This window comes from Lutjanus erythropterus, chromosome 21 (genome assembly GCF_056507025.1).
Source record: "Lutjanus erythropterus isolate fLutEry1 chromosome 21, fLutEry1.hap2, whole genome shotgun sequence".
NCBI classification, from domain to species: Eukaryota; Metazoa; Chordata; class Actinopteri; order Lutjaniformes; family Lutjanidae; genus Lutjanus; species Lutjanus erythropterus.
Window position 1 is genome coordinate 10,420,706 of NC_139337.1, and position 16,789 is coordinate 10,437,494.

At 35.6% G+C, this 16,789-nt stretch overlaps 2 protein-coding genes across 2 annotated transcripts; both read left to right on the forward strand.

Annotated features, from left to right (window-relative positions):
• Positions 1–1,212: 1,212 nt before the first annotated feature.
• rgs9bp (regulator of G protein signaling 9 binding protein) lies at positions 1,213–6,876 on the forward strand. Its single transcript, XM_084747440.1, has 3 exons — positions 1,213–1,740; positions 3,587–3,893; positions 6,240–6,876. The coding sequence occupies exons 1-3, from the start codon at positions 1,645–1,647 to the stop codon at positions 6,614–6,616; spliced, it is 780 nt and encodes a 259-aa protein (XP_084603566.1). The 5' UTR covers positions 1,213–1,644; the 3' UTR covers positions 6,617–6,876.
• Positions 6,877–9,154: 2,278 nt separating this feature from the next.
• mcur1 (mitochondrial calcium uniporter regulator 1) lies at positions 9,155–16,299 on the forward strand. The gene is made up of 9 exons (XM_084747112.1): positions 9,155–9,588; positions 12,247–12,369; positions 12,455–12,558; positions 13,194–13,295; positions 14,414–14,455; positions 14,612–14,683; positions 15,040–15,093; positions 15,400–15,514; positions 15,964–16,299. The coding sequence occupies exons 1-9, from the start codon at positions 9,234–9,236 to the stop codon at positions 16,017–16,019; spliced, it is 1,023 nt and encodes a 340-aa protein (XP_084603238.1). The 5' UTR covers positions 9,155–9,233; the 3' UTR covers positions 16,020–16,299.
• Positions 16,300–16,789: the final 490 nt, after the last annotated feature.

Consider the following 16,789-nt stretch of genomic DNA (forward strand, 5'->3'; position numbering starts at 1 on the left):
CACTACTTTGTGAAAAGCTGCATGATCAAACAGTCCAACAGTAAAAGAACATTTCTCAAGACAAAATTGCAACGACTTTAAGGATTTCATGATCTACAATCCATATCATTAAAATCAGAGAATCCTGAGAAATCTCTGCGAGAAATACAGTTTGTGGCTGCATCTACAAATGCAAGTAAAGTCTGTACCATGTCAAACGAAAGCCAGGTATCAGCATCCAGAAATGCTGTGGACCCCTCTGGGGCCCAAGCCTGAGAGACAAAGTTCAAATGCCATCATCTGTGATGGTATCAGGGTGTGTTAGAACACATGACATGAAAGTGTCATGTCTGTGAAGGCCCCATTGATGCTGAGAGATACAAGACACATTCTGCACATGTCACAAGAGCATGGCTTCATAGTAAAAGAATTCAGGTACTAGACTGCGGTCCAGACCCGTCTCCCATCGAAAATGTGTGGCGCGTTATGAAGCACAAAATACGACAACAGACACCCTGGACTGCTGAGCACCTGAAGTCAGATGATAAAGAATTTCAACTTCAGAACTTAACCAACTCGTGTCTGAGTTCTGAAAATGTAAATTTACCAAAGACAATACAATTTATCTTTATACTGTATTAAATTGAATATAGGTCAAAAAGGATTTGCAAATCATTGCATTCTGTTTATATTTACATTTTACACAGCATCCCAACTTTTTTGGAATCAGGGTTGTTGTATTTTTACTTGAGAAAAGGATCTAAATACTTCCTCCACCCCTACATATATGGTCTCTTTTCTTACAGTGTGCTTTTTTCCACATAAAAACCTCATTGTACATGCATACATTCACAACTATAGAAATGTCACACCAAAGAATTCATGCTTGGAGCACACTGAACCTTACATCAACCTGGTCAAATGAGGCCATCCATTACCTAAAGCCTGAGGAAAACTAAAGCACATAAGGCCCAGATGGGACAAAGAAACCATATACAGCTTTCAGTTCCTTAAGTGCATCACTTTTCACTATTCAATTTTCCTATTCTTCTATCTTTACACTCCCTTAGCTCTTAACCAGTGCAATATAGGAAGCATGCAATTCAGACCATGATAATAACATATTTGTTCTGTAACATATTGGCCTTTACAGTTGAGTGCGTGAGTTGTATCCTGCGTGGTGTGCGTGAGGTGAACAGAGCGCAGCCTCCTCTCAGTTAGTGAAAGGACCATTGTGGCAGGGACAGCCAGCTGCTCTTCTATCTCTCTGGTCTCAGTGATAGTTAATGAGATTAGCTGTTGGTCTAAGCCTGCGTCAGTCCAAAGGGGTCAATCACAGGATTAGCACCTTGCTTGAGAGTTACATCAGTTTATTACACTTTTTTTTTCCTCATCACTTTGACTTCCCCACCTCTGGCTCTTTGTGGGACCATTTCTCAGCCTCCGAAGCATGTTTGGTACCTGTGACTGCAGTTTGGTCACCGGAGTGGAGTATTGCAATGCATCATGCGGCTTTGGGGCCGAGTCTGCCTCGACCCTCAGCCACTGAATGAAGCATCTTCCAGGGGAGGAAGAGGACCAGGGGCAGCCAGAGGAGTGAAGGGGCCGCTGGGCCAAAATCTCGCCTGCTGTGGCAGAGTCTGAGACTCTGGACAAGTCATCCTCATGCCACTTGTAAATAACAAAGTGGGCGATGACAGCACAGTCGGCACAGACAAGGCTTTGGCTGAGGGAAAGGCTCTGGTGGAGTCTTTGATAAAGGTAAGCTGCTCCAAGTTTTAACAGTTTTTATCTATTACAATTGTTAAGAACATTAAGAAAGCTTTGGTATCATTCTGCTGTATTCCTGCATTTAATGTCACAACAAAACCTGTGAGGATGATTGTATTATTTCTGTAAATGCAGATATTTTTGACTTATACTGTAGAATCACTTATGAATTGGAAGTTCTATATTATAAAAAGTGGGAAAAAGTCAAATGTTTTGCTTCAGCGATTAAATCATCCTCACTATGTTCTTGTTAACTCTGTTAGTATTTCAGACTAAACAAACACAAGACGTCCAAGCATCTTTTTTCACCCTGTGGCAAAAAAAGCACTCTCGCTGAAAAGAATTTCTTGGTCCACTGCGTCTCTGTAGAGTCTATGTTGGATAACCATGAACACGTCTGGCTTTTTTCAGTTATTGGCATGTTGTCATTTAGTTGTTTGAGCTGTAATCCACGACAATATTTTTTGCTGTGAATGGCATGTAATTTATATATAGGAATATTCATTTCACTGGGAGAAGAAAAAGTGTCCACAGTCACATTTTGCTCCATATTTAATCACTGATTTCCTGCTTGATATGCAGATGATACATTTCTTGGTGGTTAGACAGAACTATATTGCTGTTTGTTGCAAATATACTGTTAGGAATGACCAAGTTTTGACATATGATGTGTCATCATTATTAAAATGTTTTTTATTAATTCTCCAGAGGCATCTGAGTATCATAGCAACAGTTTCACATATGAATAACACATTAAAAAAAAACCTAACTAAAGAAAATAATACAAGTTATTTCAATTCAGTGAGCCACTGTGCATTGCAACAAAAATGATGGCGAGAAGCATACTGTATATAATGTGGCAAGTTATATACAAGGGCTTTGAGTGGGAAATTGAGAAACTGAGCAAATATACTGTGTTGGTATGATACGCAGAAAAATCTAAATTAACAAGTTATGAACAAGTGAAAATACAAAAAATGATATGAGATTTATTTTAAGATCAAATTTCTATGGTTTGAGACATGCAAATAATGTATACAGTGCACATATCAAAAAATAATATTGGATACCTATAGTTATCACAGTGGTGTTGCCTTCTCTCATCTGTCCACGCTGTGAGTGCACAAGGTTGTTTTGGCTTATCTAGAAATAGATCAATGATAATGAGATTATTCATAATTATGATTATTTTTCATTGAAACCGCACCTGCTAATCCTCCAGGGCTGAGCTAATACCTATTAATAAAACACTGTTACTGTATTTAGATCATAAAACTGAAACAATCCTATTTTACACATTTCACAGTTATTGTTTTAAAGCAGCTTCAGATGATATACAACATGGATATTTATTGTATTTCTAATTTATTTTTCTAGCTTATTGATGTTCTCAGAGTCGTCTTTTTAAAAGTGTCTTAAAGACACATTTCAGATTTACAGTATTAATGTGTTAACTAGTTTACAGTTCTTCAGAGGGCTTATAGCTGCATTGACAGTGATTAGTGGTGTAGTGTACATTTGATCAGGTGATGTGCACAGCAGGGACGTGTTTACACTGTAACAAAATCACACAGGAATTTTAAGGCAACCTGAACACTAACTTTTTTCTTTTACAAGCTTTTGGATTGATCAGTGTATTCAGGTCTAAGTGGTTGAAGTATAACAGCCCCAAGCTGTTTGCTCATACTAGTAACCATTTCTTAGAGATCCAGCAAGGACAATGAAACACATAAACACACACAAGCAACTCCAGCAGTGTCTTGAATAGCAGCACACATCTTTACATGAGGACTGCATTTAAATTAGCAGAATTAAGTCTTTGTTTTTCCGCATACAGGTGGTGGCATGTTACCGGCACTTGGCCTCATGTGTTGGCGGGTGCACGGACAGCTTGCAGCTGCGGGATGAGCTGCGACAAACGCGAGAAAAGGCCCAAACGTTGGCCGTGACCATCTGCCGTCATCTGACCTCACACCTGAGAGACAAGAGCCTGCCTGAGGAGCAGCGCAAGGAGATGGAGCTCCTCTGGGTGGCCTTCTCCTCCAGCCTCGAGCTCCTCCACGTCGACATGTGCAAAGTTTTCAACATGGCTGACATCTTCTCTCTGGCCAACACTAATACACTGGTCCAAAATGGCCTACAAGGTAAATTATAACCCAGAACTCCTCTTTGTTTATGGAAAATGTATCTCAAGAGGTAGATTACCCAAAGGAAGCACATGAGAAAAATAAAAAACATCAGGAAATAAAGCTGATATGAACTCATTAGAGATAATACAACAAATATTTAAGTTCTAATACGTGAAATAATTCTATTACTGCTATTTGGGTGTGAACAGAGCGATGATGTCTTTGCCTGATTCACTGAAATGAGAGTTAAGGAAATGGACATTTCATGTGAAAATGTTGTAAATGTTGCAATTTCCCTCCATGCCAGGTTTATACCTATACGTTTGGTCTTTGTTCTGGCCTGCCATGGCATGGGAGAAGCTTTTTCTTATACTCTTTCTGTCAGAAAGGTGTCCCTCCTTTTAAATTTTTTCTCACAAAATGAATATGGATGTTTTTTTTGACAATCAGCAAATTTATAAAATTATTGTTAAAGACTGTTGTTTGAATTATTTGAAATTTTATTTTAGATTTAGAATGTACATTTGCAATAAAATATATTTTAATGTAATGTAATTTTATGTAACATCAGCATTTTCGGCTCACAGCCCTCCACCCAGAGTAGGAAAGAATTTGGGCACCACTGCTTAAGAGGAACTAGATGGAGCTACTTCATCTCAGGAGGAGCACTTACTGCAAATCAGCTGCTCCTCTGTCAACATGATTAAATTAATTTATAAAATTAAGTTGCATAAGAAAAGATTTAAGTGACAAAACAATACCCTAAATGATTAAAAAATATCAACCCTTTATGAGACATTTGTTGAAGTGAAAGTGAGGACCAGTACTGTCAGTTCTGTTAGAGGAGGATGTGTTTGGTGGAGCTGCTGCCTCTCTTCTGCTCTCTCTGCTCAGATTAGCCTGAGGGGAGGACAGCATCACTTCTTTGTTTGAGCACATCTCATGTGGTATGTCTAGTACCACTGTCATCTGAGTAGTGTGGTCAGCAGTCGGATTTTAATGGATATATTCAGCAGGGAATTTACTATTATCACAGGTCGCAGTGCAGCACGAGCATCTCAGACCAAAACAAATGCTCACTTTGAACACACGGCATCTGAACACACACTACTCATAAAACTCTGTTAAATATGGATCAAGATTCTGTTATTGTATTGCCCATGTATCGCTTAAATGTTTCCAGAAACATATTTTAGTGCACTGTTTAGTTGTAATATGAGAAAATTACTCATTAGACTCACAGACTTGCATCAGACCGGATTTGCTCAGGATGCCACTGTATCCTCACATCACAGCAAATAACTGTTTGCTGGCATTTAGTGAGGCGAAATGTTGTCTGTGATTGAATATCAGTAACGGGATTCAAAAATCTTGTAAATTTTGTAGCAACTGATATTATATCATACAGTTTATACAGTTAAACTGATTTGTCTCTAAGACAGTTTCAACAGAAACTAAATATTACAATATTCATGAAGAGCACATTTACTACGAGACTTTATAAGACTGCATTATCTTGGTGTATGGCAGCTGAATACAGAGTAGGGTCTGAGTGTAGGGTCTATATTATTTGTGAGGATATGTAAATATACATATTACCGGGACAACTATTATGTGTCTCGCTAAGTCAGATGGTCTTGCAGCTCAAAGTCATGAGGTTCAGAAGAGTTTCTTGGGTCCTTACTATTTATTGTTAAATACGTACATAAAATTCAGTTATATTATGCAGTGCATTTATGACCATCCGCTACAGCTGACGTGTTGTCATTTTTCTGTTATTGCCACGCTTTGTGTGTTTCCCTGCAACATTTACATTTGTGAAGCCCAGAAATACACATCTTTTATCTCTAATACTCACTAGAGAAATACTATATCATCTGTACTCATCATCTGTATAAACTATTGTATGATATGAAAGCAGTAGGATGAATGTCAACCTCATTCACTATAAATATACTCTATTTCAGTGCAGCATAAACAAGAGGAGTCCTTCAAGGTTGCAACTAAAGATTATTTTCATTACTGATTAATCTGTTGAACGTTTTTGCTAATAATCAATTAGTTGTTTGGTCTATAAAATGTCAGAAATGATGAAAAATGCTGGTCATGCCAGAAAATATTCCCATTTAAGAAGCTGGAATCAGAGAATTTTGACATTTTCCGCAAAAAAATTTACTCCAAATGATTAATCAATTATCAAAATAGTGGTGATTAATCTAATTTGTGACAACTAATAGATCAATCAACTAATCTTATAGCTCTAGAGCCTTTAATAATCCAAAGAGGAATGTTTAGTCTATAGCTTTGTTTCTTCAGTTTTTCCTATACATGATGATGTAATTTTAATTTTTTTTAATGCAGGAGGAGGCACTGAGGTAGCAGCTCGGGCTCTCAGTCTGCCGGACCTGAACCAAGCTCAGACGCCATCCCTCCCTGCCAGCCTAGAGAGCCAGGAGCGCAGCACCATGGAGCAGGAGATCAGCCAACTCGACCACATGATCGACGACATGGAGATGAAAGTGAATGTGCTGCGGTGGATGGTGGAGCCCCACGGGCCCCAGTACGCAGACCCGCTCAGCAGCACGGACAGCGCCTCCCTGGCTCTGCTCTCTGTGGACGAGGAGCAGCCTGGATACCAGCCACTGTGTCAACGCAGTCAGATCTTTGCATTCTTAGTGCTGTTTGCTATTATTTTGGTGGCAGCCACTTTATCCGTCTGTATTGTCTTGTTCTCATGAGCAAAAACCTTAAAACACTCAACTTATTTTTTATGTAAAGCCTCAGCAATGCTCAGTAATTAAAAAAAAACTACTGCAAGTACAGTAGTTATCTCTTAGATGCTCTTTACAAAAACGGTTACATTTTGGAATAGCAGTTAAAATATCTACTACACTGTAAAAAATTACACAGGAATATAATGAATCAAATCCTCTTTTAAAAAAAATACTCAAGATAAACACACAAGTTTTACTTATAATTATTATTCATAAGTTAATTCATTTTTATTTTTATGAATGCTTCAGAACGTTTAATCTGAAATCTTTTGACTTAAAACAATGAATTGAATTCAGTTAAGTTTCTAAAGAAGCATAGTTCTTTGTAAAAGGAAATCAAATTTGTTTGTAATGTTCCTCTGTGTGACTGAAGAGTTGTTGGTTCTACTTAATATCTTGAGCTTATTAAACATGTTTTGTAAACTGCAACTGAATTAATATCAAGTTTATTTGTTTTGAATCATTACAAAATTACCTCATCTTGTCTTTTCAAATTCAGTCAACTTAAAATGTTAAGGCAGTCCAGACACAAGCAGTAAAGTAAATAATTACAATGATAATTAAACTATTTTAGTTTACTTTTACAGCGTAGTGCATAAGATCACATGTCTGCTAATAAATCTGGATGCAAACCAGTTTGCCATTTAATGCAGTGAATCTGAAGCTGCCATATACTTTGAACTATCTTTGTTGAACAAAGTGACAAGAAAAACACATGGTTGCCAGTTAGAACTGAAAAAGTATAATATAGGACATGTTGTTGATTTTATTTATTCAACTGTAAAAAGATAACTTATATTTTCCCTTTGTTCTGTACAGTACATTCTCCTGACTAGTTTGTGATAAACGAAAGGAACAATTTCTGATTTAAAAAAAAAAAGTCAGAAAGACATAGGTGCTGATGCTTTGTAGTTGATATACTGTAATAAGCTAAATATTAACTTCCAATGACTGATGCTTTTTTGATTCAGTGTTACCTATTGTGTATATAATCTGTGCTGTAGAAAACTGACACTGTATAGTTATGCATTATAAAATAATCAACTTTGAGATGACACTGTATTGTCTTCCATTCATTTTTACTGATTAGCACCTTAGCAAAGCACTAAAAAAAACTGCGTGCAAAGAACTGGGAAACGTACAAATGTTCTCATTCTACTGTTTTTTTTTCATCAGCTTTGAAACAATAAATACCGTTTGAATCTATGCAAGTCTGCAAAGTTTAGATGGCTTGTGAGATACTGTATGAGTATAGGCATAACTTTATTAGCTCTTAAAGGCAATCACTAATACAGGCAGTGAGAGGGTTAAATTCAGACTGAGCAGCTGGTCTTTTAGCCGGTTTGACCTGTTTTTTGTTTTTTTTTAGCCTGTGGCTTTTAGATACATTGTGCAAAGTTACCGCCTTCTTGCCTTAGCACTCACTCATGTCCACTCTGACAAATTATCATACAAACCCTATACACCCATACAAGGTGAGATAATGTAAAGGTTTGTATGATGCTTAAATAGAGAAAAGGCGCCTTGTAAGTAAAACCACACTCCTTATTAGTAGTAGCTATTTAGTATGCTTTTCTGCTAAATTATGAATAATGCAGCTTTACTGTGGAAGGCTAAAGTCTTAGTAAAGAAGACTTTTGTTTAATTTATTGCTTTCACTCTATAATGATCTAGAGCTGCAATGATAAATCAAATAATCAGATATTAACTGATTATTAAACTAATCGGCAACTATTTGGATTTTGATTTGAGTAATTGTTTTAAGACAAAAAAAAAAAAAAAAAAAAAAAATCAAAAGTCTCTGATTCCAGCTTCTTAATTAGATTTTTTTTTTCTGGTTTACTACTCTATTACAGTAATTTGAATATATTTCATTTGTGGACAAAACAAGACATTTGAAGGATGTCATCATGGGCTTCGGGGAACAGATTAACGTTTTTCACCATTTGTGACATTTTATAGGCAAACAACTATTAATCAATTAATCAAGAAACTAACTGACTGCTTGATCGACTATGACCTTAATTGTTGTTGTTGTAATGATCACAAGAAAAATACAGTATTTGTGATCTTGTGATATAACTAGCTTATTGTTTTATTTGACAGCTCAAGAGATATGATTCATAATCACCAGCATATAAGCAACAAATTGATTTTTACATCACGAGAAATTGTAATGAACAAATGATTCAACTGATCATTAATAATAATAAAAAAAACAACTTATGGTTAGATGACAAAATAAGAAATCTATTTGTGAAAGTATACATGCAAAACAATTAAACTATACAGTTAAAAAGCAAAAATACACATATAACACCAAGCAGGTGGAAAATTCTTAATAAAATATAAATTCCAATATTCAAAGAACTACCCCAAATTACCCATGCATTAGAGGTAACACATGCTCATCCTTAATTGTGTTACAGTAAATGAATGGTACCCTGGTTGTGATGGTTGATAGGAACTATCATAGCATAATATGCCCTGTTAGCTTGTCGTGAGTTTTATTTTGAAGGAGTACGACCGGACGTTTGGGAGTTGCACGTTTTTATCTCTGCCTCTCATTGTGTCTAACTTAATGACAGGGCGCACAAGGGCGTCACAGAAGTGGGTGAAAGTACAGATATTACAGCCTCGCTATTTGCCGAACACAATGGTGATTAAACAGTGTCATTCGCGACTCAAACTTTTAGGGGTCAACAACCCAGAGAGGTGGTACGACCTTTCCTTTAATCCAGACAGAGTTGGCGGTTGTGTACCAGCGGAATCGATCTTTTCCACAACCTTGACGAGTGAGACAGCAGTAAACACATCACGATGTGTTCAGTGTATCATCACTCCACCTTTCAGCACCTCTGAGAAGCCGCTGTGGAGCAGGAGGCGAGCTCCTGGACTGAACGTCGTGCATCTTCCTACACACATGTCAGCAAGAGGTAACCAGGTCTTTTTTCTAATGGCGTAAATATGGCATCTAGATACACGACAGATGTCAAAGAGCTACTTTAATCCCAAAATTGTGCTTAAAAGCCGTGACACAGCATCCCACATGAGTCACCATGTTTTCTTTATAATTAAAAAAAACCTTATATAGATACTTTTTTTTTTTCTTATATAGATACTTGCCCTTTAGAATACCCCACCGCGAAACTTTCATTTTCAATTTCAGTCCATTCTTATCAGTCAAAGTCAAAGCCAGTTAGACGTGTCACACATAGTTATTGTCTACATGAGGTCACTTGATGCGTCTGTTTTTGTGAATTTCAAAATAAAAGTCCTCATCAGATTAAAACACCATCTCACTTTAGGGTTTACTTTATTAGAACACATTTCCGCCAATGTGATGAAAAAAAAAACATCCTGCAAGTCACTTTAATGAAAAGCTTTTTTGATAATAAATAATGAGTTAGTACCTCAAAATAATGAGAAACGTTTTCAAAATAGTGACTTTGATACTAAGTAATTATTTTGAGATAGTCATTATTTTCAGATATGTCATTATTATGAGATGCCAATTCATTATTTTGAGATATTAACTCATTATTTTAAGATACTAAGTCATTATTTTGAGATATTAACTTATTATCTTGAGATACTAAGTTATTATTTTAAGATATTAACTTATTATTTTAAGATACTAAGTCATTATTTTGATAGTTTCTGCTAACTTCATCAGTTCCAGCTGTGTAACCCTCAGCTCAGATATTTATTTAAAACCAGACCCTGGTGCTTAATGTTTTCAATAAACCTTTGCCCACATCCCACACTTTATTTACATAATATGCCACATGGCTTCCCATTTTTCCAAGTGTTTCCACGACACAGTGTTATTGTTGAGTTTTTGAATAGCAGTGTTTCATAAAGTGGTTGACATTTGTGAGTTTGGTTTAACCTGTCCTTCCCCACACACATTGTCTTTGTTGTCATGCACTTGCACGCCCAGAAATCAATCTTTAACAATGAGTAAATTAATGATCTTGTTTGAGACCATTCATATGAGCCTTAATACCTGTAATATGCCGAACAGAGTCCATGACTCAGACTCATTGTACTGTATCTCTAATAAACTCAGTGCTGACAGTGTGCTGGAATTCATCGTTTTCTTTTTCTGTTTTTCTCATTTAAAATGTTAAATATGAGTACATGTGCATACATGTGCATATAAGTTAGATAGATGAACATGTTAACAATCAACTAATCAATCATTATTAAGGTTTTTCTCAGTTTAAATTATATTTGAACAATTCTAGTGGCACATTAGTGATGTGAAACATTCTTTCATGCAGCACAAACAATTTAACCAAACAGAATAATAAAATAATAAGGCTCTCACTCAAAACAGCTCCTGTCCTGTTGCACTTATTCTACTTGTTCAACAAATGGCTCTGCCAAAAAAACAAACAAAAAAACATGTCAAATGAGGCTCAATTACTCCCAACAAGTCAGACCAAACCTAACTGTGAGCAATAATTGGTACACAAAATGGTACATAAAACACGTGTTATCGAGTTATATGTTTTTAAGCGGTGAAATTCCTAACAGCAATTAATGAATCGATGGTTTATCAGTAATTATAAATATTAAATTCTAAATGTTTATTTAAGGTACAATCAGTAGGATTTGTTCTAGCTGTTCATAAACACACCAGACAAATAGCTGACTCATTTCCAGGATGCTAAATACAAACGCTGTGGGTGAGTAAAGCATCCTGAGCTCAGCAAAAATAATGAGAAGATGAGAAAATACCGGCAGAAAGCAGGGAAGATACAGCCACCACAACACACTTCTAGTGGGATATAAGTGAGTTTAAATCTTGTTTTTTCTAAGGAAATGCTGCATACTATGCTTTAAAATAAATATATATATGGTATAAACCCTATATGAATGCAATATGCAGTGTATAAGTATTTGTAATATGCAAAATATGTGAAAATAAAAAGGATATGAGAAAATGTCAAAAGTAGTAATTACAGTTATATTATTTGCAAATATACTGTACATTACATGAACATTTTTACTTATAGTCATTAATACGTACATATACTGTATATTGTGGCAGAAAGGCATACATTTTAGGGCTGCGCAATTAATTGCAGTGAAAGTGCAATATGGCCAAGTGCAGTATCCAATAGCAGAACCAAAACCTAAATTGCAATTTTTTGAAAAGCGTGTCAGAAATCAGCATTATAATGAGGTACTATAGTGCTGCATCTATGACCAAACCGAAAAATCTTGTTCTCCAGATGTTTGTTTTGTACAGACCTGCACAACTGATCATTTCCACTAGTTGTAACGCATATTGCCATTGTAATTTCAATCAAAATAATCATAATAAGACCTTTTATTTTACCAAATCGTGCAGCCCTAATACATTTATAAATATATATTTTTTAATTCATACCATTGCTGACAGCAAATATAGAGAATCTTCCATTTACATTAAGTTCCATCTCTTAACAAAAGCTTGAAGACAGAAGTTACATAGATATAGAAAAATGAACAGTGTTAAAATATGCAGTGACTTCCCATTCCAGTGTCCAGGTAGTGTTTGATTCTCTGAATAATCACTACCATCCTCTTATCATTGATTTCAGAGCTGAGTACCTCCGTCACAGCCCTCCAGCATGATTTGAACCAAACAGCAGGTGTACCAACGTCTGAACGCGGGAGGCTGTTTTTTGACACACACGCAGTGGTGCGACTCTTTGAGGAAAATGGTCAGGCTTCTTTTGTTACTTTACTCCGCTCTGTTAATAAGAAGCTGTTGATCTTCCTCATGAATCAGGTTTTTTCCATCAACAGGCTTCACTACTCAGCAGGCAGAGGTGATGGTTAAAGTGCTGGTGAGGATGACAAACTCTAACATGGAGGTCATCTATACTGATATGGTCACCAAAGTGCAGCAGGTGAGACTGCAGGGATTGTATATTGTACATTTACTGTAAGCACTGAGTCAGCATGTTTGTTTCTCCTCTGTGCATCACTCAAAGGCTCCTGTAAAGGTCATTTTGTTTCTTCTCCTCAGCACATTTATGTCAAACATGTCAATAGCAGCACATTAAAATAATAAACAAAAATATGATTATATATTTGAAAATGAGGTAGTGAGTTACACCACATTTCTCCTTTATATGGTTGTTTCTTTGTCACTTGGTGGAAAAGAGATATTAATTCTGCAAAACAGAGTGCAGCTCAGTATTTAGACAGTGTTGAGATTGAGTTTGTAATGTAGGCAGAGAAAGCAAATAAGAAAAATCAAGAATATGATTTTTTAAGATAATGTTTTGGGGCATTTTTGCCTTTATTTATAGGACAGCTGAAGATATGACAGGAAAGCAAGGAGGGAGTCGAACCAGTGGCCTCGGTGGCCACTGAGTTACAGTGGTTCCTCCGACTTTTTACCATCTTAATTTAGAAAAAACATTCAAGAAGTTAGTATTCTTTGTTTCACTTGCCTTTTTTTGTATCCAGATGAGTAATTTCCTTTGGCCGTACTAAGTCTGTGTCTTTAACTTTTGTATTGGGTGTGTGATTTTGCCAGGAGATCATGTTGCAGCGTGTGATGTCTCAAATAGCGGCGGTAAAGAAGGACATGATAATCCTTGAGAAGAGCGAGTTCTCGACTTTACTGACAGAGAATGAGGTAACACCCGTTTATCAACAGGCTTAAAGGACTGGAGTATGAGAGGGATTTGTACTTTTGGATTACTTCAAAATTAGAAATCGAAAGTATACACCAGCCAAATCAAAATTTTAAAAAATGAGACTTATAAAAAAGGACACGGCAACAAAAATTTCAGTTACACAGATATTAATTTTTTGGGTTTGAACATATCAAAACATTTTCAATGCAAATAAAATTCACTTTTGCAAAGGATTTGTTTTTCTCCTGTCTAAAAAAAAGAACGAATAGAACAATGATTATCATGAAAATAGTTTCAGAATTTTAAAATTGCCACATTTAAAACATATATGTAATCAAATAAACTTAAACAATGTAACTATAATGCAATTACACATTCTTTTTGTTTTTCAATTGTAATGTGGATTGATTATAGTTACTTATTTTTTGTAAATCTGATTTCATAATCCCTATTACATGTGATCCGTTTCTACCCAGCCCAGTTCATAAGTATGTTTTCATTAGTGTATAATCACCTGGAAATAAGAATCATGTATCTGCAGAGAGCGCAGGTCCTCTTTCACGTTGCATTTCCATGTTTCTTCAGTAGCCTGCGACAGTCAAACCAAACACTGGCTCTTTGGAAGGGGAGAGTGACGCAAGGTGTTTGCAATCTGGAAGCTCAGCGCCAGATGGCACTAAATCCTACAAACTGGTCATTTAAGCTGTCCCCCAAAAGTGAATGTTGCATTGCATTTCCGTCCTTGGTTGTCTTGACAGTCCCTGAATTTACACCCATGTGCATAAACAGACTTTAGAAAAAACGTCTGAATTATAGACCGAGTATATTGAAGTCAATATTTAATTGAAGTTTTGGTCAAATATAACACAGCTTTTGACCACTGAATGGTCAAATCAGTCATCTGAATTAAGAACAAAGTGCATCATTAATACAAATCAGACCAGCAAATACAAATGTGGAAGACTGTGTGATATTCATGCTTCAGGTTTTCTGAAAGAAGGAAGATGAATGACTCTATGTACTATACGGTTTGTTTGTGTTCACATTTCCTTATGCCTCTGTGTCTTGTTCTTTCTTTTTTTAATTACATGACTTAACATTTTCATTATTTGAACAGAAACTCAAGATCCAGTTATTGCAGCTCAAGATCCAACTGGCTGTAAGTGGTTATTCTGATTTACTCCAATTCATTTATATCCTAGTTTTATGGTAGATGTATTCTTTTAGAAATGTTTTATTATCTTTTTTTTCATTCAAGAGGTATTTATTAACCAATAGTTTTGTTGTGACATTATTTTGTGTATCTCCTTTGCAGGATGTCATGAATAAAGTGCGCTCAGACACTCTTTTGGACATGAATTTGGAGAAAAGCCGTGTAAAAGAATTGGTAAGTATTCGAGAAAATTAAATTGGAGATCTGTCAACTTTGCTTTTAATTTAGTTTTTTTTTATCTTGACTTAGATTTGATTAAAATCAAGATGACTTAAATGTCATAAAATTATTTTTGACACCTTTCAGTGCACTCATACTGCAGGTAATTCATTGTTATTGATATAAAAACATGCTGAATTCAAGGACTAATGCAAACTTTAAAAGAAGGTCTTCACGAACACATCAGTGATGTTTGAATTGTACAGTTTTATAGAGAGATGAGACAGAGACACTATTACACAGAAACTGTAAACCTGACAGATCATTCCTTGTCTTTCTCTTCTAAATAAAACATTATTTATCATTTTCAGAAAGCAGAGCATGAGAGGAAGCTTCTAGAAACGCGAACTGACATAATGGAAATGGTTTGTATATGTGCATTACACCTACAGCAGGTTTCCTGTCTTATCATATCTAATTTTTAGATCATGATAATCTACATAATGTACATTCACAGCAGAACAGACAGTACTGTTCTACTGTACAGTATTCTGTTACTGCATAACCCAGTATACTGTTCCCCATGTTTCTTATTGCTTTATTAAAGTACAACTAGAAGCACACTGCTTCTGTTTCAGTCTATAAAAGTTTTTTAACTGTCTGTCATAAAGATCTGCTAGGTCTTATTTTTCATGTGTGTGTTGAATTTCCTTTTTTTTTTTTCTTTACAGACTGCAGAGCAGGAACGTCACTTAACCCAGACCAACATGAAAATAGACACTGAAGTGGCTGGTTTGAAAACCATGTTAGAGTCTCATAAGCTAGACACAATAAAATACCTTGCAGGTAGGACATGGCATTTGTGAATTAATTTCATGTAGAATCAGTATTCATAGGCTTGACAACTCAAATAATTACTTTTTTATTTTTATTTTTTGTTTAAATATTTTATTGTAGAGGGAAAGAAACTGTTTTTAAAGAGGGTCTTTCCATTAGGGAATTGTAATCCCCACAGAAGCCACAAAGATGAAAAATGCAAATGATTTCCTTCATACGTTGAGTGCAGTAGATGCATTTGTAATACTGTAATACATATTAATAAAGGAACAGGTGATGTAATTTCAGAATTAAAATGTGCTCATTTTGAAAGCCCTGGTTTTAACTAGAGGAAGCTGAGTTTTCAAATTGTCAAACATATGGCAGAATAAAAATGAAGTAAATAATAATCTATAAATGTAATTTATCGAGGAGAGTTGTCTTATGATTGACCTGTTTTTTTCCCCTCTTTTTAACAGGTTCAGTGTTCACCTGTCTCACTGTGGTGTTGGGTTTTTATCGTATTTGGATGTAAACAGGACTGTGACAATGATTTTAGTATAAACCCTGGCAATACTTGAACTTTCAGTGGATCCTCTGAATCAACCAACAGTTGAAGATCAAATCTAAGTGGATTTTGCACTTATTAGTGCAAACTTAATATTTTCTCAGAAGTAGAAGTTATGTTAGAAAGACTGTGTCGCCAGATGACTGGTGGACATTTTGAAATAATGAGATTTTGACTCTGAAATTATGTAACCCCCTCAGGGCTGAGGCTATTTGTTTTTTAGCTATCCAACATTATTAAAATATAATTAATAAGTTTTTTGTCCATCCGTCATTCAATGTTGTGAAGACTGAGATGTTATTCATATCATCCTATTTGAAACTGAAGTTAACCTGATGTTAAACATGTATTACATTATTACATACATTTATCATATTTATTTTGTATATGTATATATCAGGCTGTAGATATTGGAGAGGTCAGTGCGACTCATGGCCTCTCCGCTATATTATCACAAGTATTTAACTTGTATTTATCATTCTACTTTGTGGTTTCATAAATGTTTTAACATGACTGATTAACTGGTGTTATTTGAATAAAATGAATTCTCAACCAAATGAAGCTTTGTGCAGTATCTATTAATATTGATGGTTTTGTATGGAGATATATTTGATGGTGCTGTTGTTGGGAACTGGTCACGGTCATGTCAATATTCCTCTATTCAGCTTTACATTAATCTCATAGGTCTTACTTAAATACATGTTAATTTACTCTATCTCCTCTGGGTTGCTAAATAT